Source organism: Enhydra lutris, unplaced genomic scaffold (genome assembly GCF_002288905.1).
Source record: "Enhydra lutris kenyoni isolate GAN:26980312 unplaced genomic scaffold, ASM228890v2 scaffoldscaffold12, whole genome shotgun sequence".
Taxonomy (NCBI): Eukaryota; Metazoa; Chordata; class Mammalia; order Carnivora; family Mustelidae; genus Enhydra; species Enhydra lutris.
In genome coordinates, this window is record NW_019154096.1 from 55,283,000 (window position 1) to 55,308,992 (window position 25,993).

A 25,993-nucleotide genomic window follows, 5' to 3' on the forward strand; every position below is an offset into this window, starting at 1 on the left:
GTGCTCATCTTGATCCCACAACCCCGAGATCACTACCTGAGTAGAAATCGAGAGTCAGATGCTTAACCAACTGAGCCACCCAGGCGTCCCCCCCCCCCCCGCTTTTTAATGGGAGTATAACTTGTATAAACTGCATACATCATTTAAGGTATAATTCAGTAAATGTTTATAAAACAAACACCCTCATTTACTCCCCAGATTCAGATAAAGATCATTACCAGCATCCCAGAGGTTCCCCTTGTGTTCTCTCCCAGACCAAAGTCAGAACTTCCCCTAGCTCTGTGTCCTCAGGTTTGCATTTGTTGTGAATCTGTTCACGTCTTCACTGCTCACTTACTCAGCCAATACCTGGTGGATGAGAGAATGGAGCAGGGACCTGCTGGAAGACTCTGAGGGGTGGTTATGTTGATTTCTAAAGTTTCCAACCATCAGGGAGGATTGTTGGAATCCTGATGGGATTTGGGAATAAGAAGCTTGAGAGGATAGATTCCAAACTGAAGCAGTGAAAATTCAGAAAGCAAAGGAAAGTGTGTGTTTGTGGTATTTGTTGGCTACTTTCATGAGTGATGGCCAGGGAGGGTCAGCAAGAGGTGCAGGTCTCTTTCCCGGCAATCGGAGTGTTCACGGGCGTCGCATATTTCTACCAAAAGTGATCTACCTTCGCAATGCTCCAGGATTCTGCTCTCCTCCATGGGACAGTGCGTTGCCGGAGGAAGAGAACAGTGAGTATTGTTTCCGCTTGTTAATCCTGTTTCCTTTGGGTCTCTCTGGCAGACTCTGTGTTGATCCAGACGTTGGCTGAGATGACACCCGGGATGATCCTTGACCTAGAGGTGCAGGAGGTGTTGGAGGACGGCTCTGTGGTGTTCAGTGAGGGCCCTGTGCCTGGCCTGGTTCTGAGGGCCAGCAGATACCATCGGGCAGGTGAGCACTGCTGTCTCACCCCTAGTGGTTCATGGGGGAAATTCTTCGTCCATTCTTCCCTCTCTTGGGTACAGAATTCCCAAATGCATAATGTAGAGGAGCTGATTCAGTAGAAAATGTTGGCATCCCTGTCTCGTGTCTATGTAAATCAAGACACCTGACAGCGTGCCAAAGAAGGTCTAAGTGTGAATCCTATTGTTATAATTGGGTAAATATAGATTTTTATATAGCAGTTTGCATAAATTAAGGCACACCTGAATTTGAAGTATGGGAGCTACACTTTTGGTTTTCCTTGCCCATATCATCCCAGGATGGATGTCCCCTTTTCTTTTTTGTCCCCAAGGGCTTGCAGGGCTCTTGGAGAGACGCTTCCTTCCCTACTCCAGGAGGGCGATCACATTGTGTTTGCTTCTACCCTGCAGGGCAGGAGGTGGAACCTGGGCAGAAGAAGAAGGTTGTCATCTTAAATGTTGATATGTTGAAATTGGAGGTACATGTTTCCCTTTGCCACAATTTGGTGAACAGAAGAGCTAAAAAGGTAAGCTGGCGATGACTTCCATTCCTGAGGTTTCAAAGGCATCACCCACCTCTTCAGCCCCACACACTTTGCTCAGGGGTTTCAGTGCAAATGCCTGTGGATGAGGTGATCGTCTGCCTGGGTTGGTGGGGGTCATTCCCATACCTCTTCTCTGGTCTTGGTGAGGTTAGTAATAGTACCGACTTGCACTCTGGTGCCCATAATAAATGATGTGGTCCCTGGCTTAGGGCCGGGTGGGTAGTGTAAATGAGTGCAGCGGGCACGGCCAGCCACAGAGGGGCAGAGACGATTCTGTCCCATCTGCTTGTTGCCACGTGGGAACATCAGCATGTGCTGTTGCCGAGTCTGATTTTTAAGACGAGGCAGAATTTGACTTTTATTTGAAATAAATGTGGGAAATGTTGGAAACTGTTATTTTAAGACCTATAACCCAAACAGAATAGGTCTATGCATAGTTCTGACATCCAGGCTGCTCATCCACATTCCGTCCCGTACACTTCTGTGTGAGAGAAGGGGTTCAGGGGGTGTCTCAGCACATTTGGTCTTTTTCTCTGGATGATGTATCTATTTGGTCCTCATCTCAAGTGCGTATTAAGAGGGCACCTGGTAAGCGGCCCAACTCTTGATCCCAGCTTGGGTCTCCATCTCAGGGCTGTGAGTTTAAGCCCCACATGAGGCTCCACTTAAATAAACAAATGAATGAATGAATGAATGAATGAATGAATAAAGTACTTATTAAGCATCTAACTGTGTAGGGTAGGTGGAGAGAATTACATCGGTATAATTCCTCATGTCTGGCTGCCTATAATTTTAAGACATGGGGAGACAAAGAGAAATAGAAACAGTGTTGACCCCTCACTGAGTTTTCTAGCAGATCCATATCCCATATCTCCAAGTGAAGCTGGTGAGCTCATACATAAGGGTGTGAGGGTTGGACTCTGAGGAAAGGGTGGGCTAAATGCCTCGCACACAACGAGCTCTCAGTAGTGACTGGTGAGTGGTTGAAAGGATGAATAAACCATGGGGGCGCTGCAGAACTACAAGAGTTGGGGACACAGTGTCTTTGACCATTAGGGGACACCCGGCTCTGCTAAGAATCACCCCAGTTAGTTCTAGGATAGGACCTAGGAATCTGAATTCAAAACAAAAGCTAAGTTCCAGGGATTCTGATGCGGTGCTTTTGAGTTTAGTCAGGTCACCTCAGTAACAGGAGAGGAAGCCAGGTGGAGGGAGTGAAGGCTAGTTCGTTACAACTCATCCTAACCCTGGGTTCCCTGGACTCAGGGGGCTTCCCCAGCCCTGGCCTGCCCAGTGGGTGATGACTGAACACTTGTGCCCTGTAAGAAGTGGGGATGGTGGGTTTTCTGTGTTTTCCAGCTGAAGAAAGGCAGCGAGTACCAGGCGGTCGTGCAGCACTTGGAGGAGTCCTTTGCAGTCGCCTCCTTGGTCGAGACTGGCCACCTGGCAGCTTTCTCCTTGACCTCTCACCTCAATGACACCTTCCGCTTTGACTCAGAGAAGTTGCAGGTGGGACAGGGTGTCTCCCTAACCCTCAAGACCACAGAACCAGGAGTGACCGGTTTTCTTTTGGCTGTTGAGGGGCCAGCTGCTAAGAGGACTGTGAGACAGACCCGGAAGGACTCTGAGACTGTCGATGAGGACGAGGAAGCAGATCCAGCTCTGGTTGTGGGGACTGTAAAGAAGCACACCCTGTCCATCGGGGACATGGTCACAGGCACTGTCAAGTCCGTCAAGCCCACCCATGTGGTTGTGACACTGGAAGACGGCATCATTGGTTGCATTCACGCCTCCCACATTCTAGATGATGTTCCAGTGGGCACATCTCCTACTGCCAAGCTGAAAGTTGGGAAGACAGTCACTGCCCGAGTGATTGGTGGGCGAGACATGAAGACATTCAAGTACGGAGGCTTTGGGAGATGGGCTGGTTTGGAGGGGACATTGTTGTAATTGTGGGAGAAGGAATGGGCACTGAGGCAGGCTTGAAAAAGTTGTGCACGAATCAGATTTTCTTCTAGTTAGCAGAAGTGTTCACCAAAAGAATCCTTTTGTCTCTTTTCCTTTGAAAAAATAATGGCATATGGTGCAGTGGTTAAGGGCATTAGTTTAAAGTGAGAGAGACCTGGGTTCGCATTCCAGGTTTACCACTTAAAATTGTGTGACCATGACTTAAGTAGTTATTTCACTCTGAGTTTTATTTTCCTAATTGGTAAAATGGGAGTATGGGCAGTTAGCACCTTTCGTGCAGAGGTTGAGAGAACATCTGGTACCCAGTGTGCCTAGCAGGTTGCCTGATGCAGTTACTGCTCAGTATACATTAAAGGTTGTTATAGTCCATTCTCCACTATATACTGTAGTCATCCTCCTTTTCTTTAAATCTACTTGCAATATTATTATTGTACCAGGAATCTTTGCTGTACTAAGAAAAGCAAAATAATTCTTAGTCTATAATTTGCATATTAATTTCAGTAACCGTACTTTCTAGACCTCCATTTCCTTACTTTCAGAGTAAGAGTTGGAGAATGTAGTCCATAAGGAAAATTCTACTCAGGGTTTAATAATACAACGTTAAAGAGCAGATGAGTCAGCTGCCCAGCATTTGCTGCTGAGAGTGAGAGAGGAAGCCCTCAGGCCTGACACGTCACCAGTGGGCAGGCTGCCAGCGGAGCAGGGGGGCTTTTAAGCTGGGTTTCCTGGGAGTAGAGAGAAAGTCTGATCTCCAGATTATGGTGGTACAGAGAATAAGAGAAATGATTTGACCTTATTTCTTTCTCCAGGTTTCTCCCAATAAGTCATCCCAGATTTATTCGAACCATTCCAGAGCTGAGTGTCCGGCCAAGGTGAGGGGAACCCCAGTAGCATGGTCTCATGGAAAGAGTGGGGAACTTTGGAGTCAGGAGCCTGAGTTCCTGCCAAGATTCTGCCAGCATTGTGACTTATTTTGCCTCTGTCTGTCTAGGTTGTCTTATTTCTCTGATAAGGATATTAGGCTCTGATAGGGCTAGGTAGAGGGATTATAAGAAACTTTATGTAAAAGCTATATTTAGGGTTTAAAAGTCTGGTTGCAGTTCTGTTTGTCAGCATGTAACAAAAAGGCACATTTTTGGTCTCAGTTCAATTTTTTGGAACTCAGTAATTCCAAAAATAAACAATATGTAGCCAAGAATACCCATTCTTTGAGTGTAGAGACTACTGCTCAGTCACTGGAATTTTAGGTCACGTTCTAGTGGATTTCAGAGAGGGGTGTTCAGTGGGGGATTCTGTGTGGAGGAAAAACCAGTTCCATTTAATGTTGGATCCAATTTGTCTGGGATCTTTTTTTTTTTTTTTTTTTTTTTTTTTTTTTTTTTTTTTTTTTTTTTTTTCTTTTTTCTTATTTAGTGTAATACTCTCTAGGTCCTTCCATGTTGTCACAAATGGCAAGATCTCATTCCTTTTTACGGCTGAACTTCAGAGTAAGCTCTTTAGTTGCAGAATAGTGAGATTTGGTGGATGCACACACTCCTATTTGTTTACTATGTGGGTTCCTTGGTTTTGTCGATTTTGGTCCTAATCCCCTCCAATCTTTGTCATGAAAACAGACCTTTGTTGTGAGTCCACCAGATCTTCACCTGAGGTGTGATGCCTTATTTAATTAAGAGTTGGGGTTGAGTAGTTTCTTCAGGCTAAGGGGAGATACGTCCAGGTAACAAGGGTTGGTTCTTCTGAGTCCTCCCTTCTTGGCTTGCAGATGGTTATCTTCTTTGAGTGTCTTCATGTGGTATTCTCTTTGTGTATATCTGTGTCCCAGTCTCTTCCCTCATTTTGCTTTTTTGTTTTATTGTGGTTAAAACACAAAACATAAAATTACTCTCTTAACAGTTTTTAAGTTTGCATCACAGTGTTATTGACTATGTGCACATTATTGTAGTACAGATCCCCAGAACCTTTTTATCTTGCATGGCTGAAACTCTATACCCATAGAACAACTCTCCATTTCTTATTACCCCTCACCTCCAGCAGCTGCCATTCTAACTTCTGTTTCTTGCATTTGATTACTTTAGATAACTCGTGTAAGTGGATCATGGTCAGTCCTTCTGGCTGGCTAGCTTCACTCAGCACAACATTCTGAAGGTTCATCCACATAGTAGCATGTAGCAGAATTTTCCTTCTTTTTAAAGGCTGAGTAATCAAGGCACCAGGCTGGCTCAATCGTTAAAACGTCTGCCTTCGGCTCAGGTCATGGTCCCAGGGTCCTGGGATCGAGCCCCACATTGAAGCTCTGTGGGAAGCCTGCTTCTCCCTCTCCCACTCCCCCTGCTTGTATACACACACACACACACACACACACACACACACACACACACACACACACACATGCATGTATGTCTACAAAATTATTTTGTGTGGTTTCAAACTTCACATAAATGGCATGCTGTACTTAATATTTTGCAACTTGTTTTTTTCACTTAAAATTTTGTTTTTGAGATCTGCTTTTGTGTTTGTAGTTAAAATAGTAATTCATCTTATGAATGTGCCCAACCGATGGAGGATGTTTAAGGTGGTTTCCAGTTTTTCTCTATTATAAATAATGCCACAGGGAACATCTTTGAACTTGTTCCACTGTGTGTCTGTGCAAGGATTTCTGTAAGGTGGAATTTTCTGGGTTATAAGATATATGCATTTTAACTTTACTAGTATATGAATGTTTCTGTTTTTCTATATTCACCAGTGATTGCTATTATATGTGATAGTTTATTAGCATTACTTGTACTATTTTCTTGTTTGGTTTTTGTTTTAGAAATTACTTGGTAAGCTGGATGAGGAGTTCTGTGATTTTTTTTTTTTTTTTTTGAAGTGCTTTGTGGACTGGTAACCACACCCCCTTTTTTGCTTTACTGAGCAGAAAGGCAGTAATAACTTCAAGGTAGCATAGGGGACAGAGCCCTGGATTTTTGAATCAGAGCCCTGACTTCAACTCCTGGTTTAATAGCATAAAATGAGTTTAATAATATCTACCCTGCCTCATGCACACATAAGATTGTTGTCACATTCATTGAGAGATTATTCTGCAAACTGTAAAGCAATAGGTAAATAGTATTACAAAAGAAGTAGTAAAACAATGTTGTTTCCTAAATTTTTAAAGATTGTAGGCTACCTACTTTATAGCTTGTTCATACCTAGGTGAATGAAGTGGAGGAGATAGCTGTCATGCAGATATTATGACCATTCCCCTTGGAGGAGAGAAATGGGCATGTGGGTGGTGTGCATGAACATGGAGGGTACAGTCAATCCATGACGACGTTGGGGAGATGGTTTTAAGCTAGAAGCTGTATCCAGAGGTTGGCATACTCTTTCCATTGCTTTTCTGCCAACAGTGAGCTGGAGAAGGATGGCTGTACTGCTCTCAACACTCACTCTGTTAGCCCCTTGGAGAAGGTTAAACAGTACCAGGCTGGGCAGACTTTGATTTGTTTCTTGAAGAAGGTGAGTGGTGCACACTCTGCAGCATGATGCTGTCCTTTTTTTCAGAAGAAAAAAGGGAGAAGCTGGAGACAACAGCCATTAGCACTTAACATTTGCTTCTGTTTGCTACCATGTTGGTTTGTGGGAGACCAGAAGCCTAACTGAGGAGCTAAAATTATGGCTTATGAAACACTTAGCAAGCAACTCACAGTTGAACATGTTTGTAGATTAATGATATGAAAGGGAAAGAAAAAATAGAGAGCAAGATTTAAAGTAAATCTGCTGTTGGAGTCTAGATTTTTGTCTTTTATAAAGTTCAGGTACAATGCAGAATACCATGTACCTGGGTGCCAGATTATGTGTTCTAGCCCCAGGTGGAACAGGTGTTCATGAAAGGGAGAAAGGGAAGCAATCAGTGAAAGCTTTACCAGTTGGACTATATCAGAGAGAAAGTTGGATTGGGCTTGACTTGACAGAACTTCCTCTTCACTCTTGCCAGATTGTTATACCATAAGCATCTGGCTGAGCATGTCACTGATGCCCTTTATTTACCTCTTGTGCTTTGCTGGGTTTCATAAACCCCTGGTGTCTTAGAGTGGTATTTAAAGCTTTTCATAATCTGACCTCATACACCTTGTGTACCAATCAGCCTGAAAACCTCCTCTTTCCCTTCTTGTCTTTATTTCTGTACTCAGAGTACCCTCTGTTCATTCCTATAACCCTTTAAGGCCCAGCACAGATATCCACCCCCCCCCCCGCCCCATATTCCTAGTTCTCCTATGTATTCCTGTAGCACAGTGTGTTTCTACTGCTCTGGTTATTTGCACACTTGTTTGACTTACTCTTTGTAGACTGTAATCTTGAAGGTAGGGTTTGGCTGTTATTTATCACTATGATGCCACGTACATAGTGGCTGCTTGATAAGTGGGTTGTTGAATTCACTTTGAAAACTGGGGCTGCGTGTTTAGGGCAGGGCACTGTAAAGAGGGAAGAATCAAAATCTAAATTGATTTAGAAATCAGATGTTGAGCCTTGGAGAGAGGTGATTAAACCATCACTCAGCAGAGCTGATCTTGGAGGAGTCTGCAGAGGTCAGTGGGATTGTTCCTGCTGCTTGAGGACACCTCTGAGATCATTTTTGCCTCCTGATCAGTTGAGGCACCAAGAGGGATGCATGGTCGGCTAGCATAGCAGAGGCTCTGAGCCAGACTCTTGAGTGAAGTCCGTGAGAAGTGGAGATTGGGCAGGGGCAGTGGGATGTAGGGGGTGGATTCCTGTCCCTTGGGAAAAATGTAGGATTAGGACCCCTTCAGCCGTGCAGTTTTTAGGAGAGTCTTCTATTTTGATGAAGGGAAAAGAAGACGCTTGTATCCATCCCAGACCGTCTCTCCTCCTATGTTTTTCTCCAGTACAACGTGGTTAAGAAATGGCTCGAGGTGGAGATTGCTCCAGACATCCGGGGCAGGATTCCCTTGTTGCTCACCTCTCTCAGCTTCAAGGTCAGTGAGCTTGAGATGCCTGGAGAGGAAATCCAGGCTCCTAAGCTGGCCGTGTCTGGTGTGTGCAGTGGGTACAAGAAACCATGTACTTATCCAGGGATTGGTTTGGGACATACTTGGTACAGAGACTTAAATGCTAGTTTTGGGTAAATGACAGACCTTTTCTCCAAACATTAAAGGAATTTTCTTGTCCTTCCAGGTTCTAAAACATCCAGATAAGAAGTTCCGGATTGGCCAGGCCCTGAAGGCTACTGTGGTTGGCCCAGATTCTTCCAAGGCTTTCTTGTGTCTCTCACTTATAGGTGTGGTGAAAAATGATGCCTGGTCAGAGAAGGGAGAGGGTAGAAAGGACTGGGAAAGAGTCATCAGGTAGTGCCCAGGTTCAAGGATGCCTCTGGTATTGGAGTCCTCAGAAAGCCTACTGGGGCCTGTGTCTTCTGGGAACACTTTCTTTGGGGGCTTTGTTCTCTGGCCTGTGTCAGTCTACTACTGTCTGAGTCACCTCTTCTGACTTGGTTCGTTTTCTCAAGTCTCTCAGAAGGGATTGTCCACCACAAGACCCTGAGATTTCCCGACTACATGGCATGGTAATGTGGGTGTTTATGATCATTTTGGTCCACTCTGCCTAGACATCCCCAAGTCTGGGCAGCCTCTGACTTCCCCAGCCCGTGCTTGACCAGTGTTCCAGCTTCTTTCTTCATTTACCCTTCCCTGAGTCAGGTTTATTCTCCTACCGTTCTCCTACCTACCAGGTCCTCACAAGCTTGAGAAGGGGGAAGTGGCCATGGGCCGAGTGGTGAAGGTGACTCCCAAGGAGGGGCTGACTGTCTCCTTCCCCTTTGGGAAGATCGGAAGAGTCAGTGTATTTCACTTGAGTGACTCCTACTCAGAGACGCCCCTGGAAGACTTCGTACCCCAGAAGGTTGTCAGGTAGGCCTAGTTTGTTCAGTTTTTTCAGCTCTATGTGGGAATATAGATTTCTTTTTTAAAAAAAATATGGATGTGATAGCTGATTTTGTACCAGAAGAAAATTGTAATAAAAAAGGAAAAGTTCTGTTGCTGCTCGCTTTCTCTACCACTTTTCATCATTATATACCTTGGTTTCTGTCTTTCAAGACTTTTACACACATGGAGGTATATTTTTTTTAAATGTAATAATAGAATTCCATTTTATATATTCTATAGCTTGCTTTTTTTTCTCATAGTAGTTTATCGTGGACTTTTTCTTTTCCTGTGCTAGTATATCTAAATCTACCTTGTTCTTTTTTTTTTTTTTTTTAAAGATTTTATTTATTTATTTGACAGAGAGAAATCACAAGTAGGCAGAGAGGCAGGCAGAGAGAGAGGAGGAAGCAGGCTCCCTGTTGAGCAGAAAGCCCGATGCGGGGCTCGAACCCAGGACCTGGGATCATGACCTGAGCCGAAGGTAGCGGCTTAACCCACTGAGCCACCCAGGCGCCCCCTTTTTTTTTTTTTTTTTTTTAAGATTTTATTTATTTATTTGACAGAGACACTGAGAGAGGGAACACAAGCAGGGGGAGTGAGAGAGGGAGAAGCAGACTCCCCACTGAGCAGGGAGCCCAATGCAGGGCTCGATCCCAGGACCCTGGGATCATGACCTGAGTCGAAAGCAGACGCTTAACAACTGAGTCACCCAGGCACCCCTCTACCTTGTTCTTTTACCTTATTTTTAACATTTTTGTTGGTGTTCCATTATTTTTTTTATCATCATCTAAAACCTCTGTTGATGGACGATAATAATGAAGTGAATATCTTTGTGCATGTTTCGACACAAGTGGAAATGTATCATGAAATATATTCCCAGAACTAAAATTGATGGGCCAAATGGCATTACACGTTTTGCCAAAGTGCTCTCCAAAAAGACTGCTGATTTATGTTCCTGCCATAAATATGACTGTTTCTCATACCCCTGCCAACAGTGGGTATTCTTAATTTTTAATCTAAGCTATTAAATAGGCAAAAATTGATCTCTCATTTTAAATTGCATTTCTCCTACTGGTAATTTTCCCACTTTATTGGCGGTTTACATTTGTTCTGTGCTTTGCTTGTCTTGTTCTTTGCTTTTGTTTGCTCATTTTTCTATGGGACCATTCATCTTTTTAATAAAAAAAAATTGATCTATACATGATTTCTGCAGAAGGAGACCTTTTGCAGTTGGGGTGTTTTATGAACTATATTATGTGCACATTAAAATGAGCCTGGTTTGAAGTTTTGTTTTTGTTTTTGATTTTTAAAGATTATTTATCTTAGAGAGCGTGAGTGAGGGAAGGAGCAAAGAGAGGGAGAGAAGCAGTCTCCCTGCTGAATATGGAGCCTGACATCACAACCTGAGCCAAAACCAAAAGTCAGATGCTCAACAGACTGGGCCACCCAGGTGCCCCTGGTTCAGAGTTTTAAAGTCATTTTCCAGGGTGAATAAATCAGCATTGAAGAGGCAGGCTTCAGCATGATACTATACAGACTTCTGAGAATCCAGGTTGGCTGACAGTAGAGTGAGAAGCCTTGAGGAGAGAGGGAGGAAAGTTGTAATGTTCTTTCCCACTTTAAGTATCCCAGCCGCCAGCACCTGCCTCATAAACCCTCCACCACTTACCAGAGCTGAACAGCACAGAGATATTCAGGGCCTGGGTGAAGAAAAGGAACACATCTGAGAAATCCAGGATTATCTTTGCTTTGTCTCTTTGAGGCTTAAAAATGTGGTTGTGGGGTACCTGGGTGGCTCAGATAAGCGACTGCCTTTGGGTCGGGTCATGATCCTGGGGTCCTGGGATTGAGTCTCGCATCGGGCTCCCTGCTTGGCGGGGAGTCTGCTTCTCCCTATGACCCCACCCCCCGCCATGCTCGCTCACTTGCTTGCTCGCTCTCTCTCTCTCTCATTTCTGTCTCAAATAAATAGATAAAAATCTTTTTAAAAATGTGGTTGTGGCTTTTAGCAAAATTTTTATTTTATTTTTTAAAGAATTTATTTACTTGACAGAGTGAGACAGAGTGTATGTGCTCACAAGCAGGGGGAGTGATAGTGAGAGGGAGAAACAGGCTCTCTACTGAATAGGGAGCCCATTGCAGGGGGGGCTCAATCCTAGGACCTTGGGATCACAACCTGAGCTGAAGGCAGATACTTAACTGACTGAGCCACCCACATGCCCTAAAATATTTACTTTAAATATATTTTATTGTAGCCAAGTCTGTGAGTTCTATTCAATTATGCTGTCTGTCTAATGTGGATAATAAACTAATTGCCTAAAGGTAGATGATCCCTAAGTTCCTTCCTGCTTTAGGGGCTAGGAGGCAGGAAAAATTTGGGACTATTGTCATGGGAAAAATTTGGACTATTGCTGAATTTCTTTCCACTGCTTTGATTCAATACTTTGAAATTGTGACTTTGCATTGCCAAGTGCTGTTTTCGGAGAAAAAAGTTTGGAAACCTAACCAAAGAGTAAACCTTGCTTCCCCTCCTTGGAAGCCTCCCCTGCTCAGGCCTCAATGATCTGTTTCCTCTGATCTGCTGCCACGAGCCTGCTCTAGGACCTAGGTCATCCCCTGGTTACAGTTCCCAGTGGTTAGTGGCTAAGACTGCACACCGCTGGAATCCAACATCAGGCTGGTGTCACCTCCTCTGAGTACGCATGTGGTTCTGTGTGTCTTCCCAAGGGATCCATGCCTCCTTCGTTTTCTTCTCCCAGCACCTTTCTTGGGTAAGAAGATTAGGTAGTGAGAGGCTAGTAAACTGAGGCCCAGAGAGGTGACTTGCCCAGAGTCCCTCAGCACATTCTCAGCAGAATGAAGAAAAGAGCCCAGGTGTCCTGTCCCCTCACTCTGGCCTGTTGGTCAGCCTTGTGGAGAGGAAGCTCCAGTGTTCTGCTGTCTCCTGGGATGCTGAAAAGTCAGCATCTCGTTTTCTGGTTCTCGTTCCAGGTGTTACGTCCTGGCTACTACAGGCCACGTACTGACTCTGTCACTGCGATCGTCCAGGTGAGTGTCTGTGGTGGGGAAGAGAAGGGCATGGAAGAGAAGCTAGGCTGCATAGACCTGATACAGAACTTGGGGCTTCCCCGCTTTCTTCTCTGCTCGTGCACTTTCTCCCTGGCCCTGTCTGTCCAGAAAAGCTGCGGGCATTCACATTGCTAGAAGAACTGTCAGCGCAGACTCTTATTGCCCAGGGCAAGGTTCGGACATCTGAATGTGATGTTCAAGGTGGCCATGCAGTGACCCCAGTGTGGGAGATGGTCCAGCCCCTGGGCTCCATAGTTCATGGCATGTGTCATGGAGTGATTGGCCTGAAGTCAGCCTGTTCCGTGGTTAGAAATGGATGTTTTTGAGGCCAAGTCCTGACAGGAATTCAGGAGAGAGTAGGGCTGGGCTCTGAAGGTATAAGCCTATGGATGGGTCCACATCCAGAGTTGTATTCTTATATGTAGTTTATCGCAAATGAGTCGGGGGTAAGAGTGGGGAAAGGAGGGTTGGGGTACGTGTACGTAAGCCTTTTATTCCTTTAGGACAAACCCGAAGACGAAGAGCAAAATAACGGATCCTGAGATCAACTCCATCCAGGACATTCAGGAAGGGCAGCTCCTGAGGGGCTATGTGAAGTCTGTCCAGCCACATGGCGTGCTCTTCCGGTGAGTGAGGTGGCGCTTGGTGGGCCTGACGTGAGCGCCATCCCCCACCCCCTGGGCCTGTTCTGGTCCTTAGTCTGTGGCATTCCTTGGTCACTTTCTCTGAAGAAGATAGAAAGGAAAAGGGAGGCTGAGTTCTCATCAATTTATTAAAATTCTGAGATGTTTTTAGACTTTAAAAAAAGTTTTGAATATTTTTATTGGTGTTTCAGACAAAGAGCATGGCATATTCAATTTCAATTTTAAATATATTTGGATTTTCTTTGATTTAGTATTTGATCGTGATTGGTAAATGTTCTGTGAAATTACGTAGCATTCACAGCCGGCAGGGAGCACGGCCTTTTCTGCCACAGCTTCGTCATTTTCATCTTCTCCAGCCGTTGAGATTCATGCGTTCTGGTGTTCTGGTGTGGGGTGGGAGACTCCTTTCAGTCCCACCTTCATTATGCCTGATAACTGTTGCTAGTTTACAAAGCTCTCTGTATCCTTTTGAGTGCCAGGAACTTCTGTCTGTCCTAAATCCTTGTCACAACTTGGGTCCCTGGGAAAGTGGAGGCACTAGGCTAGGCTGGGATTCTGTTGCTGTATTTATGACCACAGGACCCTTGTCTCTCTCCTGTCAGCCTTGGCCCCTCTGTTGTGGGTTTGGTCCGATATCCGTATGTCTCCCAGTACAGTCCATCTGAGAAAGCCCTTTACAACAAACACCTCCCGGAAGGGAAGCTGCTCACAGCCAAGGTCCTGAGGTAGGTGTCTCCCCTGCCGCACCCTGCCCTGCACCCCCTCGTTTCCCTGGGAGCCCTGGGAGGAGATTCAGAGGTAAATTAGACACAATGGCTTGGGGGGTGGTGGTGCAGTGTTCAGATGAACACAGCCCCATTGTTTGGAGCCTTCTACCTCAGCCCTAGTCTTGGCTCCTGAAAGCTGATGCGGAGACTTTTCTGTGCATAGGCAGTTGTTGTTGGGGACAGAGTAAGGGAACATCGCAGCTGCCCCCTGTATTTCACTGTTCAGCCTGGTAAAATGTGCAGGTCGTTCTGAAGAATACTGAACGGATTCCAAGGCAAGGGGTGCCGGGCCCAGGAAACTGGGCTGCTCAAGAGAGGGAGGCCTGGGCTCCTTGCTGTGTTTGTTGTCGTCATTGTCCTCCCTCCCTCCCTGTTGTAGCCTGAACCGCGGGAAGAACCTGGTAGAGCTGTCGTTCCTCCCTGATGACACTGGGAAGCCGGACGTGTTTCCTGCCTCCCTAGGACTGCCACTTCTAAAACAAGAGGAGAGGGAAAGGGAGGCAGCAGAGAAAGAGCACAAAGGAGAAGAAGAGAAGAAGAAGAATCAGAAAAGGAAAAGGAAGAGGAACCAGGAGGGGCCAGAGGAGGCACAACTGCCCGGCCAGGAGAAGAGTGAGGCCCAGAAACCGCAGGCAGAGAATCGGGGCAGGCGGCGGCGCCGGGAGTCTGCAGGCGAGCAGGTGCGTCCCTCAGGGAGGGCGGCCCCCTCTCGGGGAAGGGACTGTGTTTCACAGCCAGCTGGCCAGCCAAGTAGCCTTCTCTTGGACTGAGAGCCATGTGAGTTCGGAGCCGGGCCCTGGGGGGGGTGCTAGGAGGGGCAGGGGGAGGGCATGGCCCTGGGCTGCCTGCGGGTTCTCCGGGGCAGGAGGGCGGCTCGCCATCTCTCCCCCACCCCGCCCCCGCCCCGTTGACCTCAGGAAAGAGTGAACAAGAAGCAGAAGAAAGTTGCTCCGTCAGAGGAGGATGACAGTGGTGTTGAAGTGTACTATCGGGAGGGAGAAGAGGAGATGGAAGAGATGAGTGTGCTCCCCAAGGTGAGGGACAGCGCTGAGTGGGGGTGGACAGGCTGTGCTGGGGAGGGAGGTCCTTGGTCCCCTGCCTGAGAGCTGGGTAGTCTTGGGCTCGTCCTCTTCTCTCCCATGGCCTAAGGCAGGGCTGCTAGGTCTTCACTTGGTCATTAGCTTCCTGAGGACAGAGACCCTGCTTTACCCAAGGAGTGGGCTGCATAAAATAAGTTCTCATCAGTGTTTGTTGAGTAGAGTGGAATTAAATCAGTGTGGTAGGCAAATAAAGGCTTAACCTCTTTGAGCCTGTATCTCCCTCTGAAAGATGAGGACGGTACCATTTGGACAGAGGCCTGATTGTGGAAGTGCTGCCCAGACGTTAGGTACTCATATCCCTACACCCCTGGAACGCCTGTCACGTCTCTATCCCAGCTCCGCTATCACGTTATACACATATGGTACTTCATACAAGAACGTACGTAGGAATACACATATGTATGGGATTTTTTGATTTGTCTTTACATACGTATGTTTTATAAGCTTGTTTCCTAAATGAATTTATTTACAAGGAAATCTTTTACATCACTACTATGTAATTCTCCAGAGGAGTGGGCCTGGCATAGCCTGGCCCTGGGAGGAGAGGAAGGTCTCTGTGCGTGGTGGGGGCCCTGGCTCCTCGGGAAACAGGGTGCAGCCCGAGCTGAGTGCTTTCCTCACAAACCTCTGTGATCCTTCAGGAGAAGCTGACCAGGCCAGCAGAAGCACCCCGGCTCCAGCTGTCCTCTGGTTTCGTTTGGGACGTGGGACTAGACTCTCTGACCCCGGCATTACCACCTCGAGGAGACAGCTCAGACAGCGAGGAGGACGACGAGCCTCAGCAGGCCACGGTGGCGTATTTTGCAGGGCTTTGTCCTTTAGCAGGGAGCCCTGGGGGCCAGTCTCCTTTGCTATGTCCAGGCCTGAGTGTCCTTCTGACGGGGCAGGGCAGTCTCAGGTCTGTGAGCAATCCTAGGGCTCACGGACCGCCCTGCCACCTCTGGCTTCCAGCACAGACTGCCTTAGTGGCCTGGGGAGCAGGTTACTCACGAGTTTTTGTGCCTTCCGTAGCAGAAGAAGAGCAAGAAGGAAAGGCAGTTGGAGAAGCAGAAGGCAGAGAAAGAGCTGTCCCGCATCGAGGAGGCGCTCATGGATCCTGGGCGACAGCCAGAGTCAGCAGATGATTTTGACCGCCTCCTGCTGAGCTCCCCCAACAGCTCCATCCTGTGGCTACAGTACATGGCCTTCCACCTGCAGGCCACAGAAATCGAGAAGGCCCGGGCCGTGGCTGAGAGGGCTCTCAAGACCATTTCCTTCAGGTCTCGGCTTGGCCCCCTGCTTGCGTAGGGGGTGGCTCTTGACAGGGAGGTGTCTCCCCGGGCTGCAGGCCTTGTCGCCTGTGGACCGTTTCCTCCTCAGGAGGCCAACAGCAGTTTGGGTGGCTGCCATCAGCACCTGTGGGTTTTCAGGCTTCGGCTCCTAGCGAAACAGATCTGCTCGTTTATATTTTATAGTCCTCTTCACTGAGGTAGTGAAGGGTGACACTTACAGGAGTCCCTGTGCTTAGATAAGGTGCCCAACTTGGAACAGAAGTAGAACAGGGACAACGACTGCGCATAGGTGGGTGCAGACACTCAGTGGCCATGTGCCAGGCACAGGGTAGACTGAGTTTCCTGACAGCTAAGAGGAGGGTCTGCGAGCCTTTGCTTTGTTCTCTTAGTTTGGAGACAGAACCAGACCAGAGATTCTGTTCCTTTCCGGCCAAACCTTGAGCCAGGTTAAAATTCCGTGGGCTTCCTTTTTCGGAATGGAGGCAGACACCAGGGGAAGCCCAGCAGTCAGGGCCGGGCATTCCTGCTTCCGTGAGAGCTACAGCGGGGGCTACGGGCTCACTTGAGGGCGGGAGCTGAGGGTGTGGATGGAGCCTGCGAAGGAAGAAGTAGTTCCAGGCAGCATCCCTGGGTGGTAGTGCAGGCTTCCTCGGGAGGAGGTGATGGAGCTCATGTGCGGACTCTCCCTCCAGAGAGGAGCAGGAGAAGCTGAACGTGTGGGTGGCGCTGCTGAATCTAGAAAACATGTACGGCTCTCAGGAGTCACTGACCAAGGTCTTCGAGCGGGCCGTGCAGTACAACGAGCCTCTCAAGGTCTTTCTCCATCTGGCTGACATCTACGCCAAGTCAGAGAAGTTCCAGGTAGGAGTCTGGGCCAGGCGGCCCACTGTCAGGCGGTCCTCGGCGACTCGGAAACTAATTCCTGGGAAGTCCAGAGAGTCTTCCACACAGGCTTGCTCTGTGACCTCTGGGCCCCAACTTGTTCATCTTCCAAGTGCAAGGAGTCCTTTCCTCCCGTGTCTGCTTTAGGAAGGCAGGGCAAAGATGAGGGAAGTAAAGGGGACAGTGGACCCCTGTCGTGTATCTCATGGACATACAGCCACAAGGCAGCAGCTCAGCCACATGTCCCTTTTCTGTCTCTCCTCTTCTCCCTTGGCATTCTCATGTTCTTCTACTCTTAGGACCTCCATACAGCACAGGATTAGTAGGGGGACTCCCTACCCTGTTAGGCCCTTTCTGTGCTCTCCCCATCTCTGGGAACCTGCCTGCTTTCCTCAGGATCTAGAGTGGCGCCTACAGAGTGACCAGAGCCTGAGGCCATGTCTAGCCTCTTATGAGCATAGCTGTCTGTCATTTGTTATTCTCCCTGTCTCTGTTGTTGCCCCCTCTGTCCTATCACACTTCAAATCACAGGAAGCTGGTGAACTCTACAACCGGATGCTGAAGCGGTTCAGGCAGGAGAAAGCTGTCTGGATCAAATATGGCGCCTTTCTTCTGCGGAGGGGCCAGGCTGGGGCCAGTCACCGTGTGATGCAGCGAGCTCTCGAGTGTCTGCCCATTAAAGAGCGTGAGTGCTCATCCCTAGCCTCCAGCCCCATTCCTGGTCACATTATGCTCTGTGATATCTGGGCGTAGGGATTGGAGGTTTTCTCATCTGAGGGTGGTGTGGTATTAGGAAAGCCTGGTGGAGGGCATGGATCTCACTGTTGATTATATGCTCATGAACATCACATGTGTTGCATTTCAAATGCTAAACTTTTAGAGATGGAGGAACAAAAAATAATCAGTGCTGATTTTGTTGCCCCTGCCCCATCTCCTTTCTGAGCCCAGAGAGTGGGGTGTCTGCAGTGGGAGTCCTACATCAGTGCCCATTTGTGTATTTGGCCCCAAACTTTCCCAGTGTTCACTTGTCATCACCTAGGTCTTGGAACCTATGAATAGGGAGTCAGGAGTCAGACTGTCCGTGTAGCACGTTATGCTGTGGGGAGGGGACTCTCTGCTTTGTGTGTCTGAGCTGTCTCTCCCTGTAGATGTGGATGTGATTGCCAAGTTTGCCCAGCTGGAGTTCCAGCTGGGGGATGCGGAACGGGCCAAAGCCATTTTTGAGAACACACTGAGCACCTACCCGAAGCGCACTGACGTCTGGTCGGTTTACATCGACATGACCATTAAGCATGGCAGCCAGAAGGAAGTCCGGTGAGAGGCAAAGACAGGCCAGGGCTGAATTAACTGTGAAAGGTTGGGGATGTGGGCCAAGTGTATGAGTTTTACCCCCTGGAATCTTCTAGTATTCCCAGTTCTCTCACTGACTGGAAGACTAGCTTTGACATGACATACCAGGTCCTGTGGTACTCATTTTCCAACTTGTTTTGCTGCCTCAGGAGCCAGCCTCTGGTCTGTGTCTGGAGTCTTGGATGAGCAGTAGGCTGGCCCTGGTGTGGGGGTCAGAAGACTTGGGTTTCCCACATAATTCATTGAGCCTGGCTCTTGTGGAAGAGAATGGTCGCAGGCTTGCTGTTGTCACCTGCATCCCCAAAGGGGCAGAGAGGGTTAGAGACAGGTGGACTGAGGTCCAGAAAGAACTAGTGCCTCGCCCAAGCCCATCAGTGAGTTTGAAGCAGAGCTCTTCTCACAGATCCCTACCTTGTGTATATCCCCATCCCAGCGGCTTTGTCCTGACTCACTGTGTGACTTCAGGCCAGTAAGTCCTTTTAACACCCATGAGTGTCTGTCTGATCTGGAAAGTGAGGGTGGTAGTCTCTCTCCCCATGGACACCTTAGGAGTTATGATGGTAGTAAATGTAAAGGTAGGAGTGAGGGTGCTGGGGAACAGGGGGCCTGGCTGCAGAGCCGCAGGGCAAGTAGACGAAAACTAGTCAGCGGTCAAGTGGCCGGGGGCGGGAGGCAAATGCTGCCTTGCTCTTCTCCACAGGGACATCTTTGAACGGGTCATTCATCTCAGCCTGGCCCCCAAGCGAATGAAATTCTTCTTCAAGCGCTACCTGGACTATGAGAAACAACATGGCACTGAGAAGGATGTGCAGGCAGTAAAGGCGAAGGCCCTGGAATACGTGGAAGCTAAGAGCTCCGTGTTGGAAGACTAGTGGCCAAGCTGGCCTCGGATGACCACGTCAGCAGTGAGCCAGCCCGGCTGAGTCTCGGGCCCCTGGGCCGCCGGAAAACTGTGTTGCCTGAGGACTCTTATTTAAGTGTTGCTTTTTCTGCAGCAACTTTATGGTAATCCTGTCAGGATGAAAAACAATTTGAGCTTTCCTATAATTCCTTTTTGCATGTTTTATTTTAGTACTGCTTTATTTCATCCCCCCCCCCCTTTTTTTAGAACAAGAGAGAGAAAGCACATACGAGGGGGAAGGGGCAGAGGTAGAGAGAGAATCTCAAGCAGACTCACCGCTGAGCGTGGAGCCCAACATGGGGCTCGATCTCACAGCCCCGAGATCATGAGCTGAAATCAAGAGTCGGACGCTTAACTGACTGAGCTATCCAGGTGCCCATTTTCCCTTTTTCTGAGGTTGCTATAAACAGCAGGCTCTTGGACTCCTAAAAGAGCGAAGACTCTCTCCCTCTTGGGGGTTTCCTGGGGAGGAGGAATGGAGGGGCTGACTCCTGACGATCTTGTGGTCAGGATCCCTCTTTGGCCCTGGCAGCCTCTTGGTCCAGCCAGAGAGAGTCAGCAGAGCCCAGGGAGCGGGCCTTCTCCCCTAGATCTCGGAGTCTCTGGGCATTCCCTCAACCTGAGCTCAGCTAGTTCTTGTGCCCTTTTGTGGAGTACATGAGGCTGGGACAGGAGGACAAAGGCAGACCCCTTTGGGGAGAAGGACCATTGGGGAGCCGGGCCATTTGAGAGGAAAGCCATAGGTATTAGCTTAAATTACCTGGTGGTGTTTCCTCCCAGGCTCACCAGGCCCCGATTATCTAAGGTCTCCAGGGTGGGTGTCTTATTTGTTGAAATGGGGACAAAAAGTCCTACTCTGAAGAGTTGTTCTGTGGATGGAATGAGAATGTATGTTTGTGTGCTGCCACAGGGCCTGCGGGTAGGAGGCTTGGTTAGGGTGTAGACTGCCATGCTGTGTGAGCTGGGAAGAACTGCACGGTTTCTCCTTGTGGCTCCTCTGGGAAGAGGTTGCTGGGTGGAGGGCATTGATGGTTTTCCTTGAGACTGGAGGGAATGGGGACAGGATGGGTCCACTACACCCATACCTCCCTGTGACCCTTGTAAACTTCCTAGAAAGATGGACTCTGTCTCCTTTGATCGTAATAATCCTGTATGTTTCAGAATTCTTGGACACCAGCGCAGACCCTGTAGTTGTTGAAGCCAGTTCCTGTTCAGCTTGTTCTTAAGGGGGTTAAATGTTTTCTTTGGCAGAGAGCTTTATGTGCCCTGAGAGTGGGAGAGCTTTTCCATGGGAAGTGACTGGGTCGAATGCTGGGAAGCAGGACAGGGAGAGCATCAAAGGTTTTAGAGGTGGGGGAGGTGACCAGACAAGGGTGGGCGTGTGTGGATGGGGGGAGAGGCCCAGCTGAGGCTGTCCTGGTTTTTGGGCGTTAGCACAGACTGTAGGAGCCAGTCTGCCATACAAGTGTGCAATCTTCTGACTCATGAAATTGAAGCCAATTTTCCCTCTGAGAAAGGCCAGGTTTCACCTCCTCAAATCAAATCAGATAACTGAATCTAATTGTCAAGACATCATCAGCCATAGGGCCTTCCCAACACTTGGCTTTTTCCCTTTACCCCTGTCCTCCCTCCTATCCATTTTAATCTCACCCAGGGTCTCTCTGTCCCCCACCCCTCCCACAAAGGGGATGGGATTCGGGCCTGTCTCCATGACTACCAGCCTACTGTGGCATGGCCCATCCAATCATGCAGACACCAAGCTAGTGCTTTGTACTAAGAAAAACTTTATCAAAAATTGAAGTATATAAAATAAAGCCAGATGTTGGAGGGCATCTCCGGGCTGAGCGCCCCTGAGCCAGGTAACCACGTCAGTCATGTGTACATTAACCACACGGTGTCCCGCACGAGGCGTCTGCTGGTGAGCTTCCCTGTCACCTGGCTCCGCTGGCCAGGGCTGCCAAGGCTCGGAGTCCCATCAGTAAAAGGTCGTCCACATCATAGTTACGGAAGGACCAGTTCTACAGAAGGGTCTTTTCTCTCAAGCTGTTGACTGAGTGGTTGCTGTCAGCGGGAGAGGGGATTTCCTCAGAGCTGGGGCCTTCCTGTTGGAGTGGACCCCACTGTCTGCTCACTCTCCACACCCCAAGCTACTTTGTGCTCCTGGCTCCTGGCCTGTTTCCCCCCCAAGTGGGAAAAAAAAACCCTTCTGATGCTGGTGGGAGCAGGCATGGAGTTCAGTTTGAGACCAAGTACCGTCCCTGCAGAGAGGGTGGGGACCAGACCCCTAGGAGGCGAGCGGGGCCATCTCCACGGTCTCGGGCGCTGCCCCGTTGCCCGTCAGACCCTGGGCCCACTTGTGCAGGCGGCTGTAGAGCGGGAGGCCCAGGTTCTCGCGGTACAGATAGACACCGGTGATGGCATTCCACTGCGGCCGAGGCTGTGTGCCTTCTACCGGGAACCTGGCCACCAGCTCCTCGTCCTCCTTGCTGAGAGCCACGAAGCCGAAGAAGCGGCGCACGTTGTTGGCGGCCAGCACCCGGGAGTGCACCTCCGCCGTGCGCTGGAAGAGCTGGTCCTCGCTGGCGCGGTACTGCGCCCAGTAGGCCTCCTGGCGGTAGCTGAGCGGCGAGCAGTAGTGCTTGAGGCACTTGGTCAGGAACACCAGGATGGCCACCACGCCGATGAGCAGCCACCCGAAGAGCTGGCCGGGGAAGGGGCAGGTTTGAGGAGGGGCAAGGGGCTGCCTGGACCCTCACCCGCCCCAGGAAGAAGCCGGACAAGCAGGTCAGAGGGCTTGGGCTGGGCTGACCCTGTGGGCCACACCCTCTGAGAGCAGCTTCTCCCTCTGAGGGAAGCCGGCCCTTCCGGCTGGGATTCCACTCCGTCCTCACTCCTTTGAACTCACGTGCTCTGGTTTTGGTTTTTGCTTTTTAGAAAATCCTGGGCTCCTTCCTGTCCCCCATGTGCCCTGCTGCTCTGAGGGAGCACTTGCAGCTGCGTGTTCTGCCCAGGCCTCTGCCCGGACAGACCCGTGCTCCCTCAGAAGTGAGCCACAGCTGAGGCTAGGATCAGGGCAGCAGCCGCCGCTTCCTGGCTCCGGGGACTCCCTGAGGTCAGCAACACCTGGGCTCCCTCGGTGCTGGGCTGGGGTCCTTCTGGGGATAGGAACTTGTCAACTCCTAGCTGACAGCGGATGTTTCGTAAGCTTACAGGGGCTCGTGCTCAATCTGGGACAAGTAGCGATGACCAGGATCAAGCCTAAATCTGAGCCAGAAGAACGTTCCTTTAATGTTTAAAACTTGCCTCACCAAGTCCTAAGCCACAGGCTACCCAACTCAGATACTGATGCTGATGATCTAGTGCTTTCCTGGAGACCCTAGCCCCCGAGGACCAGCTCTGGCTTCAACACTGGACCCCCCCGCCCGGTACCTTCCCACCCACCGTCGCCTAGGGAAGAAAGAAGAGGAGCTTCCCCTTGCACAGCATTACCTGGGACTCATACTTGAGCCTGCGGGTGACCTCCTCCCGGAAGCCCGACATGTTGGCAGGGCCCTCCCCGCAAGGGAACCTGGACAGGATTTCGGTGGCATGGGCTGGTGGGAAGCCCTTCTCCCCGGCTGTGAGGGAGGATGGGTCCACAAACTCGCTGAGAGCACACACGTAGGCCTCACCTCGAAGCAGGGAGATGACAGACCAGGTGACAGGGGCCACAGCTGCACGGCCCAGGATGGAGCTGAGGAGGAGGAAGTTGGGGGCGGCCGAGCAGTTCTTGGTCCTCCGGTACTGGCACTCTGCGACTAGGTTCCAGGTGTGGTTGTTGAGGATGACCCCGATGAGGAAGAGCGCCAGGGCCGGCACACCGATGGCTGTCAGCCCGTACAGGTAGTTCCGGGCAGGTGAGCAAGGGCAGTGGAAAGCCACCACGGAGAACAGCTCCTGACTGCCCACTGTGCCCAGTGCCACCAGCCCATTAAAAATCATTACGTCCTTGCTCTTGAAGAAGAGTGATAGGAAGCGGAAGTTCTCTGCAATCAGGGCTGCCATGGTGATGCGTCAGTGGCGGGGACCGTCGGCAAGGCTGGGGGCGGGGGAGACCAGGATCGATGGTTCCTGATGGGACTAGGAGGGAGTGGAGGCTGGTGGGTATCTGAAGGCAGGGCACGGTCTTGCCATTTTATCCCCTCCAGTGGCCAGCCTGGTGCTTCCTATGGGATAAAGGAAGCTGATAAATGTTTGCCTTGGAAAACTGAAAGGAATCGAGGGGATGCTGTATGGCCAAGCTAGTGAGAAAGGAGGAGACTTGGGGAACCCTGGGACTTTGGGGACATGGTGACAGCTGCTCACTGAGCTCCTGCTGGGTGTCAGGTGCTTTCTATCCCTCACTACCCATCATCACGATCCCCCACGGAGCTGCCCTGTCCCGTGTGCATAGAGGTGAGGGGCTTGTCCGGGACACAGAAGCGGCAGAGCTGAGATTCAGGCTCAGGTCCGTCTGCCTCAGGCACTTGGGTTCTTGTTACTCCCACAGGCTTCCCTTGCTGTCGAGATTAAGGATGGCCCTGTGGCGCCAGGGAATGTGGGGTCCCGGTAGTGCTAGGGCGCTGAGGATCCTAGGACTATTGGGGGCTGTTGTCCTCCAGGCCTCTAGCCCATGGGCATCCCAGCTGCAGTGGGTGTCCTGGGAGATAAGGGCATGGGTTTGCCTCAGTGGCATAGGGTGGGGTGGAGGTAAGAGTCTGGTCAGTGCCCAGCAAGGCACAGTGTCCCAGAGTTCATGAGAACTTTCCGTTTTAGAGACCTCAGAGTCCAGACTGGTTTTAGGAGATTCTGGCTGTCAACACACTCCATGACTTTTTTCTGGGTCTGTGTCCTCATCCGTGAAAAGAGGATAAATCCTCCTGGCCCTTGGTCTCCCCGTAGGGATGCTGGCAGGAAAAGAAAGGGAATAAATGATGCCTGACAATTGTCCTCTGTGTGAGACCCTCCATTTCACCCTGTCAAGACTTTAGGGTGACTCCCAGAGGTGAGGCAGTGAGGACGATTCTCTTTCCTGCCAAGATCTGAGGCCTAAAGAGGAGAACATGCCTCACTTGAGGCCATGACAGCACGGAGGTGTCTGGGCAGGACTTCTGAGCCTGACCTAAGGAGGTTTGGGAAGCAGACAAGGTGGGTTGAGCCAAGTGAGTCCTCTGTTTTCTTGGTCTCCGGCCCTTGCTCTGTGCTCAACCATGAGAGTCCTGGCGAACATTCCCTTCCCCGCCCGTTATCCCTGCCCTATGTAGCAGACTCCCAGGGGGCTGCCCAGCCTGCCAGTGACAGAATGGAGGCCAAGGCTCGACCATCCCCACCAGCCCATCGCCAGTTTGTTCGGCCATGATCTGGGCTCCAGTAGTGCCAGGAAGTGGGTCCCTTTCTAGGCCCCACCCGCACAAGCAGAGACACAGCCTAGGGCGTGGCCCATGTTCTCCCCATCTGGGGGATAAAAAACAAAACTCCACAGTCAGAAGCAGCCAGGGAATGGAGGGATAGGGTGGGCAGCAAACAGAGGTGGGGAGACCTGCCACATTTCCTTCTGTGCCTCTTTACGCCAGCAGTACCCCCCCATGCCAGTCTCTGCCAGTGTTGCCAGATGGGATGGGCAGTGCTCAGTGACCATGTGGGGAGCCAGGAGGAGGAGGGATCTAACTCTTCCTCCCATGCCCAGGGCAGGGACTCCATCCTACACCCTGGGAAAGAGTTTGTAATGTTGCCAGGACTGAATGGGTTAAAGGCAGGCTCCTCTCTTCCTTTTCGCCTCTTGACTTCAGGGCTTCTCATGAGCTTTCATGGGGCCTTGGGTTCATAATCTGCCCAAAGTGGGGTACAAGATATCAGAACACAGAGGATGGTGAGCAGTGGAGGGATGAGGCCATCATCTGAGACTACTGAAACATCTGGGCCTGGGTGGGACCTGCTACAACAGCAGTCAGGGCAGAAGACAAGACAGCCTGGAAGAGGGCTGCCCAGAGGAGCCTCAGTGAGAGGCCCTTCTCCCCAGGACAATCCCTCTGGGCAGCCTTGAGCAGTCCTGCCATGCTCCCCCTGTTGCCCGGCACGCCCCAGGGAGGGGCCCTTCCTTACCTGGGGCCAGCTGTGGTGCCAACCAGTGGCTCCAGCCTCAGCGGGGCGTGGGCCTGCAGGGCGGGCCCCCCAAGTGCCGTCCACGGGCTCCCTCGTGCTTTCTTCTGCACCGGAGCAGGAAGCTTGAGACCAGCAGGGCCTGGGGCCGGTGGTGTTTTCGATGGTGTTTTCAAAGAAGTTTTAAACTCCAGGGAAGCAGAGGAAAGAAACAGGATGGAACTCGTGCAGCAGGCCGTGAGTGGAAAAACAGCCTCCCTCCGGCGCCAGGCAGGGGAGGGCGGGCAGGGAGGGCGGGGCAAGAGAGGAAGTTGGGCTGCCTGTTCAGCGGCCCGCGGCAGTGGCCCGGCCTGTGCCTGGCCTTGCCTTCCCCCCTGAGCCAGCTGCCCCTGCGGCCTGCACGCCAGTGGGACCAGTTCCGGGGCCAGGCAGGGGGGCCTGCTGGGACATCCTGCCTGGGCCCGCCCTCCCTGCCAATTTCAGGAGCACTCCCCATGCTGGACTCCCGCTGGACCCCAGCAGG

The 25,993-nt window shown here is 50.2% G+C and overlaps 2 protein-coding genes across 4 annotated transcripts in view; one reads left to right on the forward strand and one right to left on the reverse strand.

The window, feature by feature from the left end:
* LOC111144869 (programmed cell death 11) overlaps window positions 1-19,499 on the forward strand; it is a 51,880-nt gene extending 32,381 nt beyond the window's left edge. Inside the window, exons 18-36 of one of the 3 annotated variants that reach the window (XM_022499431.1) lie at window positions 775-924; window positions 1,347-1,462; window positions 2,840-3,381; window positions 4,258-4,320; window positions 6,838-6,946; window positions 8,335-8,424; window positions 8,624-8,726; window positions 9,177-9,354; window positions 12,361-12,417; window positions 12,942-13,064; window positions 13,685-13,807; window positions 14,229-14,529; window positions 14,767-14,883; window positions 15,591-15,743; window positions 15,964-16,208; window positions 16,913-17,081; window positions 17,634-17,787; window positions 18,251-18,416; window positions 19,153-19,499. In XM_022499431.1, coding sequence (XP_022355139.1) covers window positions 775-924; window positions 1,347-1,462; window positions 2,840-3,381; window positions 4,258-4,320; window positions 6,838-6,946; window positions 8,335-8,424; window positions 8,624-8,726; window positions 9,177-9,354; window positions 12,361-12,417; window positions 12,942-13,064; window positions 13,685-13,807; window positions 14,229-14,529; window positions 14,767-14,883; window positions 15,591-15,743; window positions 15,964-16,208; window positions 16,913-17,081; window positions 17,634-17,787; window positions 18,251-18,416; window positions 19,153-19,324 — 3,131 coding nt within the window. In that variant the 3' untranslated portion in view covers window positions 19,325-19,499. Of the gene's footprint in view, window positions 1-774; window positions 925-1,346; window positions 1,463-2,839; window positions 3,382-4,257; window positions 4,321-6,837; window positions 6,947-8,334; window positions 8,425-8,623; window positions 8,727-9,176; window positions 9,355-12,360; window positions 12,418-12,941; window positions 13,065-13,684; window positions 13,808-14,228; window positions 14,530-14,766; window positions 14,884-15,590; window positions 15,744-15,960; window positions 16,209-16,912; window positions 17,082-17,633; window positions 17,788-18,250; window positions 18,417-19,152 lie in introns of all 3 variants that reach the window. The other 2 variants (XM_022499428.1, XM_022499430.1) reach the window with 2 other exon arrangements.
* A 208-nt stretch (window positions 19,500-19,707) lies between these two features.
* Window positions 19,708-25,702, reverse strand: LOC111145316 (calcium homeostasis modulator family member 2). The gene is made up of 3 exons (XM_022500153.1): window positions 25,474-25,702; window positions 22,843-23,558; window positions 19,708-22,054 (listed from the first exon to the last, which is right to left on the reverse strand). The coding sequence occupies exons 2-3, from the start codon at window positions 23,395-23,397 to the stop codon at window positions 21,638-21,640; spliced, it is 972 nt and encodes a 323-aa protein (XP_022355861.1). The 5' UTR covers window positions 23,398-23,558; window positions 25,474-25,702; the 3' UTR covers window positions 19,708-21,637.
* Between the last annotated feature and the right edge of the window lie 291 nt (window positions 25,703-25,993).